We start from the raw sequence: 19343 nt of genomic DNA, 5'->3' as shown, positions 1-19343 counted from the left end.
TGTGCATATAGTAAAAATCACTGAATTGTACACTTTAAATGGGTGAATTTTATGGTATGTGAATTATAGCTCAATAAAGCTCTTTTAAAAATATATTTTAAGAGGAAATTAATAAAATACTCTTTTAAAAAATCTTTGCTTTAAACAGTTAATATTCAACTTATCAAATTCCAATTCAATGCCCTACTTAAACCTTAGGCTTTTAAATCTAGTTTACAGCTCTCATTATTCTAATAATAAGTAAACTTTAACAGTCATTTGGAATTAGACTTTGACTAAATTTAGATCTCATTCACATACTTATTTAATTAATCATCTTCAAACAAACATTTTAAACTGTTTATAAATGTAATATTTTTTCATTTATAGTACTTCAAATGTTGGATTTAATGTCTTCCTGAATCCTTAAATAATAATCTTAAAATTAATCAGAAAACAATATGATGAGCCTAAATTTTTCTTAGCTGTTCTTATACTGTCCACAAACTTATTAAGATTTCGACTTAAGGGAATTCCCTGGTGATCCAGTGGTTAGAACTCGGGGCTCTCGCTGCCGTGGGCCCGGGTTCAATCCCTGGTGGGGGAATTAAGATCCTGCAAGCCAGGCGGCACGGCCAAAAAGAAAAAAAAAAAAAAAAAAAGACTTAAACATAAAAGTCTAAATCCACATCTCAGTTTGGATTTTAAATTTTAATTAAGGCTGTCATTCTAAGAAGCCAAAATCACTTAAACACTATAAGTACATAAAATAGCAAATATACAGAAAATCCTTCTAATGTTATGGTTTTAATTCTTTTATACCTTTTTATTCTTCATTGTAAAAAGTCCTGGAGTTGAAAGACGCCTACACACTAAAAAGGCGAGGTAGTACCCCAGCAAACGAGATTAATTAGACCCAAGATTTTGGCAGGTGATGAGAGATGGAAATACAGAAATCCAGAATGACCCCTCTCTCTGTCCCCATTATCATACGTACGACTCCTTTATAGTCACTTTGTCTTGGGCTACAAAAGTGAAGCAAGGTATTGGATTCAAGTTCCATACATTACCTGACTATCTATCCACAGAAATTTGCAGCCTCCCACCAGGTAAATCACTTGATTAGACTTTATATTTTTTGACTCTTAGGATATATACACGTCTTTTCGGTTTAACGTTTTAAAGTATTTGCACTTGATGGCGTATTACACTCATTACAACTGGTATAGGTATTTAAAATGATTTCTGCTTGAATTTTGGATATCTCACATGTGATTTTCTCAGACGTGTACTCAGAATTCCTGAGGTCATTGTACTAACATGCATTAATCCTGTTTGTAACAAGTTTGCATTTTTCTCTGCTCATCCACGCAGTTGGCTGAGGGGCATTTTGTGCCAGGTGCCATGCTGAGCTCTGGGACTCTAAAAATGAATAAATCCATTTGTTTGAACTGAAGGAGTTTGGACTCTTAGATGGGAGAGAACTATAAAACAACGGAAAATCATTGTAGGTACTCGTTCAGTGGCTGTCTTCTTCCATTCAAAAGGAAGGCACGGGCCTGGTTTGTCTTATCTTCTGCTGTTAGCATCAGCACCTCATTCCTAGTGGCACCCAGTAAATATTTGTTAAGTAAATGAGTAAGTGCTAAAATAATTATACAGAGGAAGCTATGGGAGCCACCGTACTAGGGACATGGGCCTAGCTTTATGCGTGGTTGGACGTTGGGGTTAGAGTGCCACTTCAGAGGTATCAGAAAAAAAATCCCTTGACCATGAGATATGAAATGAGTCCTGGGAGATAAAGGAAAAAGTGGGGTTGAGGGTTGCTTAATTGAACTTCAAGTAGTTCCAGAATGCCAAGAAGCGCCCAGTCTGTAGTGGTATACAGCAGAGATATCGTGAAGGGCCTTGAAGACTGCATCGTTTGTATATTTCCATTTTCGTATCTACAACAATATGCCGATTTCTAAAAAACCCTGTCCCTTCTACCCCTACTACACTGGTAGCTCATGGATGCTAAAGTTTGTTACCCAGGCGCTAAGCATGAGGGCCGGGATAGATTAGCTCCTCCAAAGATAAGGCAGGAATGAATGAGTGAATGAATGAATGAACGAACGAATGAAGAATCACAGCACGGTGAGCACGGTGCAATGATTAAACCTTCTAGAGGGTAGGGCAGTCGGGGAGCCTATACCAGGCTGGGCAGGGACTCAGTCAAGGGCGTAACTAGTGGTGAGGCGAGTTTGGTAAGCGTCACATCTCAGAAATAAAACCAGAGACGCGACTGTGGGGAGGGGCGTGGGTTAAAAGCGCATTCCTAGCGAGAATTCACTTTCTTCACTGAAACCCGAGTAAAGGCACTCGAAAATTGATTAGGGTTTGTAATTTCCGATTGGCAATAAGGGAAAGCGCCTGGGTGGTGATCTACGTGGTACCCAGGCAGTCAAGGGACAGGAACAGACCGCTGGGCTGCACTCCAGCCCAAGTCGTCCTTGGGCCGCCGCACGCCGGCTGGAGAGGCGTCCACGTGACATCAGCGCGGGCGCGAGCGCCGAAAGCCGCAACGCGGCACGCGGCATCCGGGATCCTACCGGACGCAGTTTCCAGACGGACCGGCGAGCGCCCGGCGGCGGCTGAGCGCCTCCTGTCGCGCAGGGGGCGGCCCGGCCGTAGGGAGACACGGGTGGGGCCTGCCGTCCCTCCTCCAGAGCCTCCGCTCCGGCTGGACCGTCCCGCTGCAGCAGGCTTCTCTTCAGCAGACGAGCAGAGGGCCCAGCGGCCTCCGGAGGCGCGGATGCGAGCCCCGCCCGCCGCCCGGTCACAGCCTCCGGGGCCGCACGCTTCTCTCCAGGTAGCGGGAAGACGGCCAGGTCCCCGGCGTAGCGAGCTCGGGGGAAGCACCGGGCCCCCCGCGGCTTCCGGGAGACGCGTCACCGCAGGCCCTCCCTGGGCCCCGCCTCTCCTGATTGGCTACCTGCGGTCTAGATGCCCTGCCCTGGCCGGTGATTGGCTCCGAGGCCCCGCGTCACTGGCTTCATTGTGAGAATCTAGGTCGCTAAGGGAAACGTTACTCTAGGCCCGGTTGGGGAGAGGTTGGTTGGGCCCGAGTCCAGTTTGTTTATTGTACTGGTGGCCCTACCCCGGCGCGAGCTTCCGTCGCAACTTCCAGGAAGGGAACCAGTATCGGGGCGGAGGGCAAGGGTGGCGAGCGAGTGAAGGTTTAGAAGTAAGCTGGAGGCCCCTAAGCCTGGCAACACCCGAGTGGGAGCGGCGTGGGAAGGAAGGCCTTGAGAGAAGAGTTGTCATCCCAGGAAGGGTGACGGTGGAGGAAAGAAAGGCCTAGTTTCTGTTGTGGCAGAAACGGGCCGTGAGGGAGATTTCCATGACCTAATTGTTTGGGGATCTCATTTTCTAGGTGAGTTTCTAACAGAATCCACTGGAGATTTTGCCTTGACTTTACAGTAGAGTTGGGAGACGACTAGCCGTTCCTAGCCTTCAAAGAGGCAACTTATTGAATAATTCAGCTCCCTTTTATCGCTTAGGATGGGCAGCTGTCAAAAAAAGCACACAGAGTGGAAGGATGGATACCATTGCATATATTAAAAGCATATTGAAAGGCAAGTAAGGTATTCACGTGGACTTAATTGTGGTTAATTGTACGAGAACATGACCACTTAAGGAGAAGCTCTTAAAGTTTTGAATAATATTAAAGTAGCTTGGCTTTATGGTAGGTTTCAGATATTTAAACTGTTGAATACAGAAACCTTATTACTGCTGTACCTACCGAATATGCTCTTTGCTAACGATGGTCTAGTCCTAATTATTCTGAAAATGGAAAGAAATGTGGAGTTTTTGATGTTAATTTGCATGTGAATGGATAGTGCTACTCGATCTTTCCTTTAAAACATGACGTAGGGATCACTGTGAAAAAATCCCTGGAAGTTGTAATTTAATGTCAGAATGTGCATGAGATTGGTTAGTTGCTAACTCATACAGTAGTTCAGACTTGTAGGCTAATTTCACTCTGTTTTTAAAGTAGCTTGCTTATTAAACACTGAGTCCTAGTTACCGAAGTTGCTTCTCTGGTCACCTGGTCATTCGATCCTGCGGCCTTTATTAAGTCATGTGCTGTATGACACGTACCCTTTAGTGATCTACCAGAAATCGTCAAGGAATGGTTTATTTCAGCCACAGAACACCCAGATCAGCTCTGAAGGTAGACCTGGGCCCTACCGTGGAAAATTCTGACCTAGGATTGGGGGTGAGCTCTGGGCATCTGTTTTTTTTTTTTTTTTTTTTTTTGCGGTACGCGGTCCTCTCACTGTTGTGGCCTCTCCCGTTGCGGACGCGCAGGCTCAGCGGCCATGGCTCATGGGCCCAGCCGCTCCGCGGCATGTGGGATCCTCCCGGACCGGGGCACGAACCCGTGTCCCCTGCATCGGCAGACGGACTCTCAACCACTGCGCCGCCAGGGAAGCCCTTGGCATCTGTATTTTAAAAAATTTCCTCAAGGGAATTTGATGTGCATTCCCAGTTGAGAACTGTAGCTTTAACAACTTAGTAAATAGATGTGTTTAAGAAATTCTGAGATATTTATGAAACAAATACTTTCCTCCCTTGATTTCCTTATGGTTTAAAAGTAAACTTCTCAGGAATGACATTTCAGTATAATCCAAAAGCAGTGTTTGCCTAGCAAGGTCAGGAAGTTTCACTGGCACTCAGAGACCTCCGGGACTAACCATTCCAGGCTTAGGAACAAGGTTTCCTATGGGGAAACCCAAAGGCTCTTACGTGCTTTTACAATCCCCAGAGCTGTGCACAGAGTATTGTTTCCTGTTAGCTGTAGGGAAAATCAACTCCAAGTCTGTTCAGCTAAGTTATTTTTTACCTCAGCAAAGTGCAGGGGGGGTAATATTACATTTATGAACTTTATTTTGGGAAGAATACCCTTACTGGAAATAAATGTAAATGATACCCTTCTGATACCCAATAGTCCTTTGCTTATGAAGTAAAGAATGTGCATAATTCAAGCTTAAGATTTCTATGGTAATGTGAAATACCCAGATATTTGGAACATCAGTGAGGGCTTTTAGGCCAACAGGAGAGTCAAAGACGTAAAAAATGAGATAATCACTTTGATTTTCAGCTGTGAGAAATGTGTGGTGCAACCAAATCCAATCTGACTTAGAGGATGGCTTTAGGCAAAGAAGTAGGTCCAGTTGTGTTCTATCACCTAGGAGCCGTTATTCATTTTATATGTAAGTTCTTCACTGCAAGATTTGGCATATGACGTATTTGAGTAGTGGACAGAATTTTAAAATGAAAATGAAAAAACTAAGTTAAAATATGAAGCCATGTGTAGTCCATGACTAATACCTTGAATTGTGTATATACTGTTTGAACAGAAAGCCAGGAATCTCAGCATGAATTGGTCTAGATCTAGATCAGATGGTGGTGGTGAAGAAACCTCATCTCAAGAACAGAATCGTCATGAAAACGAGAGAAGGTGGCAGCAAGAGCGTCTCCACAGAGAAGAAGCCTATTATCAGTTTATTAATGATCTCAGTGATGAAGATTACCGGCTAATGAGAGACCATAATCTTTTAGGCACCCCTGGTAAGAGATGGGTAAAAGAGGAAATACCTTTTCCAGCATTATTAGAAGTTTCAAAATAAGGAGGGGTTTTTACCCCATCTTCCCTCTCTCAAAATATAGTGTACTGTTTTTGTGACTTTAAGAGCATTGTAACATAACAACATAGAAAATCACTGGCTCACTTCTGTATTTTACAAGTAGGTAAGAATATTGAACCTAGAGCACTGTTACCCAAGTGTCAAACCAACAGGTTAATGTACATGATAGTGTCAGATATGTATGTGGTCCTATGTCTCTTAAGTAATATTCGTACAAATAAAATATGATTCATTTAAAACCTAATTCTAACTCATTGGAGGTCTTATCATGTATTTATTTAGCTGAATTAATGACTCCCCCAAAGTCCAATGTGCTCCATTAATGTTTTACCAATTAATTTCACAGATGAACTAATTGAAACTTGTATGCTTGTATATATTTGTGTGTTGCATATTTGCATTCTGTATACCCATATAATGAAGGGCATTCATTACCCATATAATGAACTAGGTAAAATTCAAATAAATAAAGATCTGAAATTTTCTCTGGAAATACTCCCTTCTTCATTTCTTTTTAACTCTGACGAAAAGCCACAGAATTATAGCTTATAGGTTCCTAAGTATATCAACTAGGAGCACTTCATTAATGATTCAAATTAAATCTTATTTTAATTTAAATAAAACATTGATAAATGAAACAACAAAAATGATGTGTATTTGCATGAATTAAACATTTTTTGCTGTGTTCAATTTATAGAACATGAAAACAATAGAATGTCTTCTACAGATTGCTAAAGATTAGTCTTACCCTTCATGAGTTTTCATAAAACTTAGTAATTTAAAGATTTTAATTTTAGTGGGCACTTTTCCATTGTTTTAGGAGAAATAACATCAGAAGAATTACAACAACGGTTAGATGGAGTCAGGGAACAGCTAGCATCTCAGCCTGACTTGAGAAATGGGACAAACACCGGAGGTATTGTAGACTCCTTTCCATAGGAACAGGTTTGATTGGAGTAATTGCAGAAATGAACTTACAGGACCTTGTACAATGTTTGTTTTTAGTGTTTTCCAGATTAAATGTGATAATCATTCAGGTAGTATTTACATATTAGATGCCGAGCGGTATAGTTAGGTAATACAGGACAGGGGTTGCATATAAAGATGTCTTACACACCTATTGCCTTCAGGGAGCTCATGTGTATGAAATAGTATACAATTAATTACCAGCAGAGTTCTTTTTAATTTTAGAATTTACACACTACTGTTTTTTTTTTTAAGTAATATAACTAAACTTAGCTTCTAAAAATTTATACAGAACAATACAGAAAGACTGAGTCAGGAAAACCTATTTTTGTTGCTTTGTTTTATTGGTTTTGTGTTGTGTCATTTTACTGAACAGACACTAAGTCGTAATATAAGAAGTTCTTATAAAAAAACAAATCACTTGTAAAAAAACCAAAATTCAAACTAAACAGAAGTGTATAGAGTTAAAGGTAAAGCCAACTTTAAGGTCCCTCTTACCAGTTCTACTTCCTTCTCCAGAGGTGTTCATTAGTAGTAGTTTCACATATTATATCAAGATCATGGTATTAGTTAGGGTGAAGACTATTAAAAACCCCAAATGCATTCGCTGATGAGATAGAAGTTTACTTTTGTTTTGTGCTCACAGTCCAGGGCAGACACATGTTAATCCATAAAGCCTTCTGGGACCCACACAGCCAGCACAGTGGTTCTACAACTGTGCTGTCCAGTGCAGTAGCTACTGGCCACATGGGCTTATTTAAATTTAATAAAATTGAAAATTCAGTTCCTCAGTCACATTAGCCACGTTCAAGTGTTTAATAGTCCACTGTGGCTAGTGGCTTCTGTATTGGACAGCACAGGTACAGAACATCTCCACTGTTGCAGAAAGGTTCACTGGGCACTGACTGCTGCTCCAGGGTATGGTTTGCGTGATCAAGCTAAGTCACAGCCACTTCTAGTTTCCAGCTGGCAGTTCCAGGTTCCAAGAGAAGGCCTAGGCCCCTGCCTGAAAATGAGCTCTCTCACTTCCACTCCCGTTCGATTGATGAGAACTTAGTCCCGGGGCCACACCCAGATGCCAGGTTGTTCACAGGACCACTTCAGTGCATTTCCAGTGGAAGAATGGGGTGACGGATTTTGTGAGATATGAGTGACCTCTTTCACACACTGCCATCACTATATTCTAGTAATTAAAGAAAGAAGTGGCATCTAGAATGACTTAATGTTTACCTGCCCTTTACTAATATCTTTTTGCAAATTAAAATGGAAAGTGGATATTAACCCTTTTTCTTCTTTATGTTTAGATATGCAAATTGTACTATATTGGTATAGCTGGTAATACTGGTCCTTTGAATATGTTTTAAGGGAAAATGTACTCATCACATGTGAAATAGCTTATACCTTTAGAATATGGCTGAAGTTGCTATTTTTATTGATGCCAGCAGCTGATTAACAGGTTTAGCTTTAATATTTAAAAAAAATTTTTATGAGAGATTGGAGTAATGAAATAAAATCAAAGCAGTCTCATTTAACAACTGTTTTTGAGAAGAATGAACTTGGTAAAGTCTGTGTAGCTAATGTGCATTAGAATGCTTTTCATTGAGTTTTGTACTTTATCTAATCCACTGGTTAAAATGGAAAACTTAAAGCTTCCCACAGTAGCACTGACATACTCAAAGAAGTTTATTAGGGGCACATTTCTTTCTTTCTTTTTTTTAAAATGTATATATTTTTTTAATTTTATTTTATTTTTGGCTGTGTTGGGTCTTCGTTGCTGGGTGTGGGCTTTCTCTGGTTGCAGTGAGCGGAGGCTGCTCTCCGTTGTGGTGCGCAGGCTTCTCATTGCGGTGGCTTCTCTTGTTGTGGAGCACGGGCTCTAGGCACACGGGCTTCAGTAGTTGCGGCCCATGGGCTCAGTAATTGTGGCTCGCGGGCTCTAGAGCGCAGGCTCAGGAGTTGCGGTGCACAGGCTTAACTGCTCCGCGGCATGTGGGATCTTCCTGGACCAGGGATCAAACCCGTGTCCCCTGCATTAGCGGGTGGATTCTTAACCACTGCACCACCAGGGAAGTCCCAGGGCACATTTATTTCTAAATCGATTCATTCAACAGTATTAACTGACAGTCTGATTTGTCCCAAATACTGTTGTAGGGGTTGGGGATTTAACAGTGAGTAAAATAAGGCAAAACTCATTGTCTTCATGCAGCTCATGTTCTAAATGAACAGAGAATGTATTTTATTGTATTATATATAATGGCTAACATTTATTGAGTGCTTCCTATGTGCCAGATATTATACTAATCATTTTATATACAGTATCTTATTTTATCCTCATGATAATCCTTTGACATCTATACGATTATTATCAAATTTACAGATAAGGATTTAGCCAGAGAACTTAAGTAACATGCCTGAAGTTTCCTATCTTCATACGAAGATATAATGTGGTTCTAACAGTTTACTCATAAAGCCATATTTCTTGGCTTATACATTTTTGGCAGTTTCTGAGAAATAGGATAAAATTCTTAAGGTTACCAAAATACCTAACTGCAAAAAAGATTGAGTTACCTTTACCAAAGAATTCTAAAAATTCAAGATAAATTATATATAAGTTTTGCCACTGTATTTTATTGATACTGCCATATGAATAAAGCAATTTTTTAAATATTTATTTTTATTTAGTTAGTTGCAGCGGGTCTTAGTTGTGGCAGGTGGGCTCCTTAGTTGTGGCATGCAAACTCTTAGCTGCAGCATGCATGTGGGATCTAGTTCCCTGACCAGGGATCAAACCCAGGCCCCCTGCATTGGGAGCGTGGAGTCTTATCCACTGTGCCACCAGGCAAGTCCCAATAAAGCAATTTAAATGTACAGTTTTGATACTGGATATATTTTTCATTTGCCTTAATATTTTGCCAATAACAGGCATATAGAAAGCAAAAGTGAGGATTTCTTCACACCTTTGCACAAATAGTATTTAAAAGTTTATAATTTTGATACAGTGTATATTATAGTATGCTTATAGTATACACCTTTCTTTTAGAAAGTTCAGTTTTTTGGCCGTTTTTCATTCATTAAAATGCACTGATGTTCTTAATTATATTTTTAATTTAATAAAAACTTAGTTTATCTTACAAGCTTTCAGTAAAGATCTAAAGATAGATTTTAGGAATTGATGTTAAGTTGATTTGGTTTGCTTTCCAGACTCAGGGGTCCCTCGAGAAAGTTCACGTGAACAGTCTCTGCTGGAATGGATCAACACCTTTCCTCTCAGGAGAAACGCAACTCGAAGTGGACAGAATGGGAACCAGACTTGGAGAGCTGGGAGTCGAACAAACCCACACAGTGGAGAGTTCCAATTTAGTCTGGAAATCCACATCAATCACGAGGATAGAGGATTTGAAATGGATGGCGAAGATTATGTGGGCGTTCCACTTTCAGATGTCAGCCAAGATCACACTACAGATGGGCCGCAGAGATCAAGTAGTCCTGTGGCCAGGCGAACAAGGAGCCGAGCTGCAGGGAACCTCAGTGGTAGTGGTGCCAGCGTTCCGAGAGCTAGGCTTGGATCGAGGGGGCGGAATTCAGTAGAAGGATCTTTGTCAGCATTCGGAAGATTAAGAAATGGAATTGGGGGGGCGGTTGGCACCCCTACAACTAGTGCTCCACGCACTAATTTCAGTCGTCCATCAGGTGGTAGTGAACTCAGGCAAAGGGAGGGGCAGCGATTTGGAGCAGCCCATGTTTGGGAAAATGGGGCTAGAACCAATGTCACAGTGAGGAATACAAACCAAAGATTAGAGCCAATAAGATTACGCAGTAGCCGAAGCCGGTCACCAATTCAGAGGCAAAGTGGCACTGTTTATCCTAGTTCACAAAGGGAAAGTAGACCTTTTCAGCAAACTAGTATGCGGTCTGTTAGGAGGAGAGGTAGATCTCGTGTCTTTCCACAGCAAGACCGAGAAGGCAGAGGTACCGCATATACTCCATTCTCTAACTCAAGACTTGGGTCAAGAGCCACAGGAGAAGAAGAAGGAGAGTCCAGCAGGTCCTCCACTGCTGCACGACGACATCCAGCAGTCACAATGAACCTTCAACTGAGAAGGATTCCTCCTGGAGAAAGCAGAGACTGGGACAGTATTGCAAACAGAACTCGATCTAGGGTGGGGCTGCCAGAAGACACAATCACTGTGGAAAGCAGTAGTGGGGGCTTTCGGCGCACCGGCTCTCGTTTAGAGCGCTCAGGTATGCGATCCTCCGTCACTACCATAACTGTTCCTCTTCATAGGATTTCTGAGAATGAGCTCGCTGAACCATCATCGGTGGTTCTTCGATCAATTGTAAGGCAGATCGTGAATGGACTTGGAGAACTGAGTTCTCTAGTGGAGGCCGAATATGAGTCAGAGGCTCAGACAAGTGGTCAGCATCGGCCAGAGACACACTCAGAAGTGAGTCTCCTCGGTGAGGCCGTCAGCCAGCACAGGGGAGGGTCCTCCCAAGGCAGGTGGACCCGAGAAGACAGCCCTAACACCCCGCCTCGTGCCCCAAACAGAGGTGGCAGGCAGTCGCGAAATTCAAGTAACTTAGTCGAAACTGGCACCCTACCTATCCTTCACCTTGGTACCTTCTTGCTTAATGAAAGGGAGGATGATGACCGCACACGTGGTTTAACCAAAGGGCAGATTGACAATCTTTCCACCCGGAACTATGAGCACAGCAGTATCGATAGCGAACTAGGGAAAACCTGTAGTGTTTGCATCAGTGACTACGTAACTGGAAACAAGCTCAGGCAGTTACCTTGCATGCATGAATTTCACATCCACTGTATCGACCGGTGGCTCTCAGAGAATTGCACGTGCCCTGTCTGTCGGGAGCCTGTCTTAGGGTCCAGTACAGCAAACAACGGGTGACATGCTGGATCCAGTCAAATGTTGCATCTTAGTAGAGCTGAGTATTCAGGCATTCTTTTGTTGAATTATTTGTGATAAGCTAACCAGGATGAAAAACAACAGATGATTATAGTTTGAACTATTTTTTTGTGTGCTTTTTTAACTTGTTAAAAAGAGAAAATTTATAGAAACTTTAAAATGTAAATGTTAAACTATCCTAAAGTACAGAATAGTTAATATTGCTAGAACCAAATAACTTTTAAAATGTTTTTATTTTGGTAATTTTGTCATGCTAAGCACAACTTTAATACTTACAGGATCATCTCTGGGAGGAAGTAGATTAAGATATTTAAAAATAGACATAATTTATGAAGCGTCTCTGACACTCTGACTTATTAGACAGCAAGCAATATATAACACTGAACAAGTATTTCTTTTTTCAGAAATGGAACATGGAAATTTTAGAACATAGAGGTTATTTAACTTGAGTTCTACCTTTTTGTGACCTTTTTGAAAGTGCAGACAATTTTTTGGATTACATTAAGTAAGATATACAATATGCATGGTTTCTCAAATTTAGTTTAAAATCTAAAACCAAGGGTCTATAAAGAATCAAATGCATAGATAATATGTTAAGTTCAACTGGAGACCAAAAAACTCCAAATGAAACAATAACAACAGCAGCAAGAAAAGTTAAGAGAATGTAGACTTTAAAACACGAAGTATGCATTGAAGATCTATTTTTACCAATAAATATTAAAATGTGTCAACTATTCTTCTCTATTGGTCCACCGTGGTTTATTCACTGAAAGAAGTAGTTATTTCGCACTAACTCGATGCCAGGCAGTGTTACAGGTGTTGAGGATTCAGCAGAGGACAAAGTCCCTGTCTTCGTGGGAAAGACAGATTTGCTCTTAGAAAATCGGAAATCGATCAATAAAAGGAGTTATTGTTCTGACTTTTATGTTTGTTTATGAATAAATGACATAGTTTGCTATGGTGATACCACTTGGACAAAATCACCAGAACAAATACCTCAAGGCCGATTCTGTGAAATTTAGGTATATCTCAAGATTTAGTTTTTGTTTCCAATTAGTGATTACGTGTAGTTCGTTCAGTAAGATGCACTCACAGAACTTGTTAGGGGGTGCATTTAGCCCCTGGAGTGAGATTTTAGTAAAGGTGGTGACTTTTGTAAGGCCAACTGGCCCGAGGCAGGGGAACGCAATCAGATTCACAGGTTGCATCAGACCGAAACTCTCCGGACCACCCAGTTCCAGAAACTGACCTGGGGGCTTTCCACCCGGCCCAGCCTTCCCACCTTTCGAGGGGCGGGACTAGCGGTCCCAAGACTGATGTAACCGGCACCAGATACTGGCACCAGATATTGCCACGATACCCGAAGACACCACCAGATAAGGAATACCCTGCGCCCTCCCAGATTCACCACACCCCTTTCCCTTCTTCCCCTGTAAAATCTTGCCCAACCCTCGCCCGGGTCCGACTTCTCTGGCCCCTTTCTCTCGGACCAGTGAACCTCGCCCGGGAGCGCCCCCTAATAAAGCTCACTTGAAGTTTTCCTCTGTTTCGCGATGCCATCTGTTAAGATCCGACCTTACAACTTTGTTTGGAGTAAATGGTTTATGTAGGTCACATATGGGACATAGGACTGGGGAGTTTGGTTTGAAGGCTTTAGATACCAGACTTACGGGATTTTTGCTTTACAGAGTCTAGATGGCTCTTGATAAATCGTATTGGCGAAGGGTAAGATCATTTTTCATGTTTCAGGAAGATTGGTATGGGGCAGCGTGCAGAACACAGTGGAGTGGAGAGAGATGGGAAGCAAAAAACCAATAAAGGAAATATTATGATCAATTTTTACTATTAGTTATCATCATCATCAGTTATTATCTAGCCTAGGTTGACGGAAGTGAAACTGGAAAGGAAGAAGGGCATAAAAATGTTGACAAAAGACATTCTTTGGTTTCTAGTTCACTGTGAGGAGGTGGGAGAGTCATGTGTTCACAGGTGGAGAATCTCTGAGTGGAGGAGGGCGGACAAATTACAAGCTCGGCCAGTGTAGTCCGACCTGAAATGGAGCCGTCTTCATGTATCTATCTATCACACTCACTTTCGTGGCACCATTTGTCCCCTGTATGACAAGAGACTAAATCCAGCAGTTACTGCTCATATGGAACCTTCCTCGGGACGTTCTACCTCCCCTGGTTTGAGCAGTTCGGAAAGTCAAGAGGAAAACAAAGAAAAGGGGAAATGAACAAAGTAGGGATAAAGAAGAGAAAAAAGCATGTTGATCCTCAGTCGTTTGCAAGACATGGGAGGACCAGCACGTGAAGAGATTCCCAAGTAGGCACTGGAAATAGAACTGGATTGTGCACTGTATGGAGAAGTCCCTGAAAGCAGCAGGAAAGCCTAATGAATTTGGTAGATTGGTACCTTAGTTGGGAACAAAGAAGTGTTTTCTTTAATATTTTCATTCATCTCCCAGTAAACAAGGCTGATGACAAACACAAAGGCTCATTTATAGCTTCTACTCAGCAAGGATTGTACCCTTTGTGCTTCCAATAAAGAAGGGAACAAATCACTTAAATTCTTCATTTGGGGGCTTCCCTGGTGGCGCAGTGGTTAAGAATCTGCCTGCCATTGCAGGGGACACGGGTTGGAGCCCTGGTCCGGGGAGATCCCACATGCTGCGGAGCAACTAAGCCCATGCGCCACAACTACTGAGCCTGCGCTCTAGAGCCCGTGAGCCACAACCACTGAGCCCATGTGCCACAAGTACTGAAGCCCACACGCCTAGAGCCCGTGCTCTGCAGCAAGAGAAGCCACTGCAATGAGAAGCCCACGCACCGCAACGAAGAGTAGCCCCCACTCTCCACAGCTAGAGAAAGCCTGCGTGCAGTAACGGAGACCCAACGCAGCCAAAAATAAAATAAATTTATAAAAAAAAAATTCTTCATTTGACTATTTTCCATGACATGTCCTTAGAGCTTGTTCTGTATGGTTTGGCTGTCTTGTGAACTTCTGTTTCTAAACTGTCAGCTTCCTAGCTGCCTTCCTACGTATCACATCCTTTTACCCTCTTTTTCTTGTATCCCAGAGTTTTATAATTTCGACTAGCATTGTTATGACTTGATTATCTTTCCCTCTTAGGTTGTGTTTCTTTCAGTCTTTGACATGAGTTCCTAGTTTAATCTCCCACGCTCTCCTTGAAATATTATTGCCACTTAGCGTGGTAGGAGGCAGAGTTAGAGAGCCAGTCACAGGACCATTTGCCTCCAAAGCCTGTGCTCTTCCCACTGCCCTGCATCCTGGAGAAGCTGAAATGCCTTGGGAAGTTTTCAGCCTAACTCCTTCCCAAAGATACTTGTCTAATTTTGAAACTTTGTTATATCATGTCTTTGTTTCCATGTGCAAATACACCTTTTCTTTCCCAAGAATGAAAAGAGAAGGACCACTCCTGAAAGATAGCAAACAGAATCTATACCCTGAGGATGAATCCAGCAAAGAGATGAATGAGGCATCTGAAGGTGCTGTGTTAAGGTCAGAGTTAATAAGCTGTCTGAGGCCTTTTTGTAAATATTTCTCCCGCACAAGAACTTACAGTGAACTTCTCATCTTCCTACATGTCTCCGTTTGAATAACCTCTGGCCAGAGGAGGAAGAAATGGTGTAGAAATAGGAGCCCATGTGAAGTGGCTGGTTGTTACCTTTGCAGTGGCAGCAGACCCCTGTAGGGTCTCTCCCTCAACCTTGTATGACGCTGGCAATCAGAGACCTGGGATCTCTCTCAGCACAGATGCAGGAGATGATTTCCCACGAAGCCAGAGCCGGCTCTCATCGAGAGGGCCAAATGTTCCACGTTCTAAAGGACATGGCTGAATGGCAGTGGTGGTGATCGTTTCCTTGATGTCGGCAGACAGTTTTGGGGTGCTTTTCAGTGACGGAGTGTATTAGGCCCTGATGTATCTGCCCTTGTGATAATTGGGGATCCATAAATACTTTCAGCAAATATGTTTGTTGTTTTATTTTGAGCATTACATCTCTGGAGACTCTTGAGCTGGCCCCTATAGTCTTCTTTCTCTTTTTTCATTTTTAAAAAAACAACAGTCACACTTCTTCTGGAAACTCAACACTTTCAGGCATACTTTTCCTCTATTAATGTCTCATTTGAAGACAATTACATATTTAATCATGGTCCTACTTGACTATAATCCAACTATCTTCTGTGCAGCTTCAGACATGTTCACATTTTCCCGGTGGGAGACAGTCCAAGGGCATGTGTAGCTTCTGTATCGTGAAGTGTCACAATTTTGAGTTCAAGTTCTCTGGATGGTGTCCGTTCTTCCGTGAGCTTGGATTTGACAATAAGCTTTTTTTAAAAAAAATTATTTATTGTTGGCTGCGTTGGGTCTTCGTTGCTGCACGCGGGCTTTCTCTAGTTCATTAGCTTGGATTTGATCAGGTTTAATTTCAACTCCTCACCCTCCAGCTTATGGGATACATGATAAATGTAGCTTGTATCTACCTGCTAGAGTGAAGTGGAATCAAGATCAAACTAGAAAGGGGGAAGGACATGTCCCTGAGCACATCGATTACTGGTGCAGAATACACACCAGGCCTTGTTGAGCAAGCTTAGTAGGATGAACGACAGAAACAGTCTCATGGCATCTCTTTGCTGCCCCACTTAGCTGGACGTGTTTGGTCAGCCACTATGGCTGGTTCAGATCCTGAGTCAGGGCCCCTTCAGAGAGTCCCTGAGGGAGGAATTCCCTGTTGGCGCTGGTGGTGGCACCAACGAAGGCACGGGCGGGAGGGTTTGGGGGGTGCTGGTGAGCAGGTTGGATATGCACGCTTGGTTCGGGCCCTGCTGCAAGGTTGAACAGTCATAACTGTGGAACCGGCTGAGGCTTCTGTGACAGCACAGCTGCCTTAAAACTGTCCTCAGGTCCTTAACAATCTCATTTGCGGTCTTGAATCCAATGCCAGAAATCTTGTCTTATCCTTGATCTGCTTGGGGGAATAGCCATGGCCATAACTCCTTAGGTTTCTGTTTGTTTTTCAGATTTTGTCAGGAGTATCCTTCTATGGCTCTAAATCTTAGTTAAATAAGGTATTGTTTCTGGCATAGCCGGGAGCCTTTCGTTAATCTTCCCTTGACCCTTTGCTGCATTTCAGACCAGTGTGCTTTACAGTCGGAGGGCACCATCTTCATTTTTGTCTGCAGGATGAGGCCAAGGGACCATTGCACTCTGACCAACTGGGGTCAGGTCATGTGGCCAGTCCACTGCAACCACGTAGATTGGGAGGGGATCAATTCCATTCTAATTCCCAGCACTGAATTACCCGGTGTTCCTGACAACTCCCTGTGTTGGAGTTTCCCCAGACCACTTCCAGGTTAGTGGTTGGCTAGGACTCAGGACTCAGCATACGGTCGTGCTTACAGCTCAGATATATTACGGGGAAAGAAGACAAAGCACAGTCAGCAAAGGGGAAAGGCACATGGGACAAAGTCTGGAGGAAGCCAGGCCAGCTTCCAAGACTCCTGTCCCTGTGGAGTCACACAGACGTACTTAGTTCCTCCAGCATCGAATGTGACAACGTGGGGAAAGTGTTTTCTCCCAGGGAAGCTCATCGCTGACTCAGTGGCTGAAATTTATTGAGGGCTGGGCGTGTAGGCATCCTCTGCCTGGCGTGTACCAAAATTCCAGGCTCCTGGGAGTGAAGCAGGTGTTCAGCATAAACCAGATGATTTGCACAGATAGTTCAGGCCCATCGAGACACGCCTGTCAGGGAACAGTGGGGACACCCCCACATCAAGTTCCTGGATGCTAGCCAAGGGTCAACCTTGCACACAGGGCTTTCCGAGGACAGTCTGAGGCTTCTACGTGAATTCTTTTCTGCATACACCCACATCATATCTCCATCTCTAGCTCAGAACGTTCTCCTATACTCCAGGACCACATTTTTTTTTTTTTTTTTTTTTTGCGGTACGCAGGCCTCTCACTGTTGTGGCCTCTCCGGTTGCGGAGCACAGGCTCCGGACGCGCAGGCCCAGTGGCCATGGCCCACGGGCCCAGCCGCTCCGCGGCATGTGGGATCTTCCGGGACCGGGGAACAAACCCGTGCCCCCTGCATCGGCAGGCGGACTCCCAACCACTGCGCCACCAGGGAAGCCCGCAGGGCCGCATTTTGATAGCCTTGGTTAATGTCTGCTAGGCTGGCCCTTTGGAACCTCAGGGTCAGTATATTCAGAACTGAAATAATCTTCCCCCAGAGTGTTCCTCACTTTCTTTTTCTGAGATCAATGCTTCTGCCGTTCACCGGTTCAGTCGAGGCAGGAACGGCCGATCCCCTTCCCCTGTGGGGAGGTCAGGTGGCACTGGCTTGCTGAGGATCGTTCCAAGGGGTCAGAATGAACCTCTGCCTCATGGCTGTGAGGGCAGAGAGTCAAAGTTCAAGTACAAAATTGTGATCAATACACTGATAAACCTCCGAGGTGGAGAACTGGGTTTAAATCGGGTGTCAGAACAGGAGGGATTGGAGAGACAGTCAAAAACCAGGAGCAATTAGTTCAATCCGATGAATGGGAGAGTGATCAGGAAAAATGCCTCCGATGGTGGCCGTTCCCATAGCTGGTTGGTTGCTTGGCTTGAGTTGGTGTATGTTTGATGGGGAGTCAGGCGCTAAAGAAAGGGCTGAGAAGGGGATAAATCAGAACCCAGATTCCTGCCTCTTTCCTCACATCCAGTTGAGCAGCCTACGTCCTTTGGAATCCTCATCGTCTCCTTCCCATTGTGTCAGGTCAGTGAGGGCGTGCTCATGTCCCACGTCACCCGTTAAGTGGCGGCAACCCCCCTGCGGTCTCTCAGGGCAGTCCTTCCACAGGCTCATTTGGGTGCGTCCCATGTCCACGTCCTCACTGTTCTCACAATAACACATAAGATCTTTATATTTTTGGCCTCTGCCTACCTTTCGCAACTTCATTTTCTACTATTTAGGGGGCCTCTCGGGGTCCTCACCTTGCCCTTTGCACTTCCAAGTGTGTGGCCGTGCTGTTCTCTCTTCCTGTGATGGCCTTTCTGGTTAACTCCTGTTTATCCTTCGACTCTCACCTCCAGCATCACTTCTGCAAATGCTCCTCTTGTCCTGTCTCCAGGGCACAGCAGACACGAGATCTGGGACCCGCACTACTTCTTAGGGGCCCATGAAAATGTTTTAATTTCTTTAAAAATCATCAAAATATATACGTCTATGTAAATATGATGTAACCTGTATCACATTTATCATTATACCAACACAGAAGTAGAATATAATTTTGATATTTTTTATGGAGGAAGGGGCCAAGGCAAAAGTGCCAGAATCCTGTCATCCCCCATTTAGGAGCTTCAGCTACTCTCTGTTTTCCCCTGAGAACTGTGAGCTTCTTGAAGTCATCCTCGGCCCCTAGCATGAGGCCAGGTACACAACAGGTCACTCTATGTATTTAATAAGTAATGGATAAAAGTTTGGGTATGTAGGTAGACACTGGCTTACAAATAGCTTGTATCAGTACATTAAAAGTTGTTGGTAAGATTTTTTTTTTGGAAATTCAGAATACATTTACCATGGAAATAATATCACACGTTTGTACTTTGAGGCAAGAGGAAAAGGCTTCTGTTCCAGGCCAGCCCACAAAAATTTACGTTACTCAGAATGATCCTGAAAATCGAGTTAAGCACAGTCAAAAGCAGAAAAACCCAACGGTCCTGGAAGTTAACAAAGAATGAAACCGAAGAAATATCGAAGTAAGTCAGAAAGAG

The 19343-nt window shown here is 43.4% G+C and overlaps 1 protein-coding gene and 1 long non-coding RNA gene across 8 annotated transcripts in view; one reads left to right on the top strand and one right to left on the bottom strand.

Moving 5' to 3' along the window:
- The first annotated feature begins 3044 nt into the window (after positions 1-3044).
- On the top strand, positions 3045-11693 carry RNF6 (ring finger protein 6). Of its 2 annotated transcripts, XM_060079587.1 has the most exons (5): positions 3045-3394; positions 4130-4240; positions 5385-5595; positions 6493-6588; positions 9840-11693. In XM_060079587.1, the coding sequence occupies exons 2-5, from the start codon at positions 4154-4156 to the stop codon at positions 11543-11545; spliced, it is 2100 nt and encodes a 699-aa protein (XP_059935570.1). In that variant the 5' UTR covers positions 3045-3394; positions 4130-4153; the 3' UTR covers positions 11546-11693. The 2 variants fall into 2 exon arrangements, 1 of the variants encoding a protein (XP_059935570.1); XR_009530258.1 differs by lacking the exons at positions 4130-4240; positions 6493-6588; positions 9840-11693 and having other exon boundaries at positions 5385-6165.
- Positions 6917-19343, bottom strand: part of LOC132477321 (uncharacterized) — a 27425-nt gene continuing 14998 nt past the window's right edge. For 2 of the 6 annotated variants that reach the window (XR_009530259.1, XR_009530263.1), the window contains exon 4: positions 6917-11624. This is a non-coding gene — a long non-coding RNA (uncharacterized LOC132477321). Of the gene's footprint in view, positions 11625-15251; positions 18240-18563; positions 18695-19343 lie in introns of all 6 variants that reach the window. The other 4 variants (XR_009530261.1, XR_009530260.1, XR_009530264.1 and 1 more) reach the window with 4 other exon arrangements.

The sequence above is a fragment of the Mesoplodon densirostris genome, chromosome 17 (assembly GCF_025265405.1).
Source record: "Mesoplodon densirostris isolate mMesDen1 chromosome 17, mMesDen1 primary haplotype, whole genome shotgun sequence".
Lineage (NCBI taxonomy): Eukaryota > Metazoa > Chordata > Mammalia > Artiodactyla > Ziphiidae > Mesoplodon > Mesoplodon densirostris.
The sequence above is the reverse complement of the archived record's forward strand: the minus strand, read 5'-3'. Positions and strand labels throughout refer to the sequence as shown.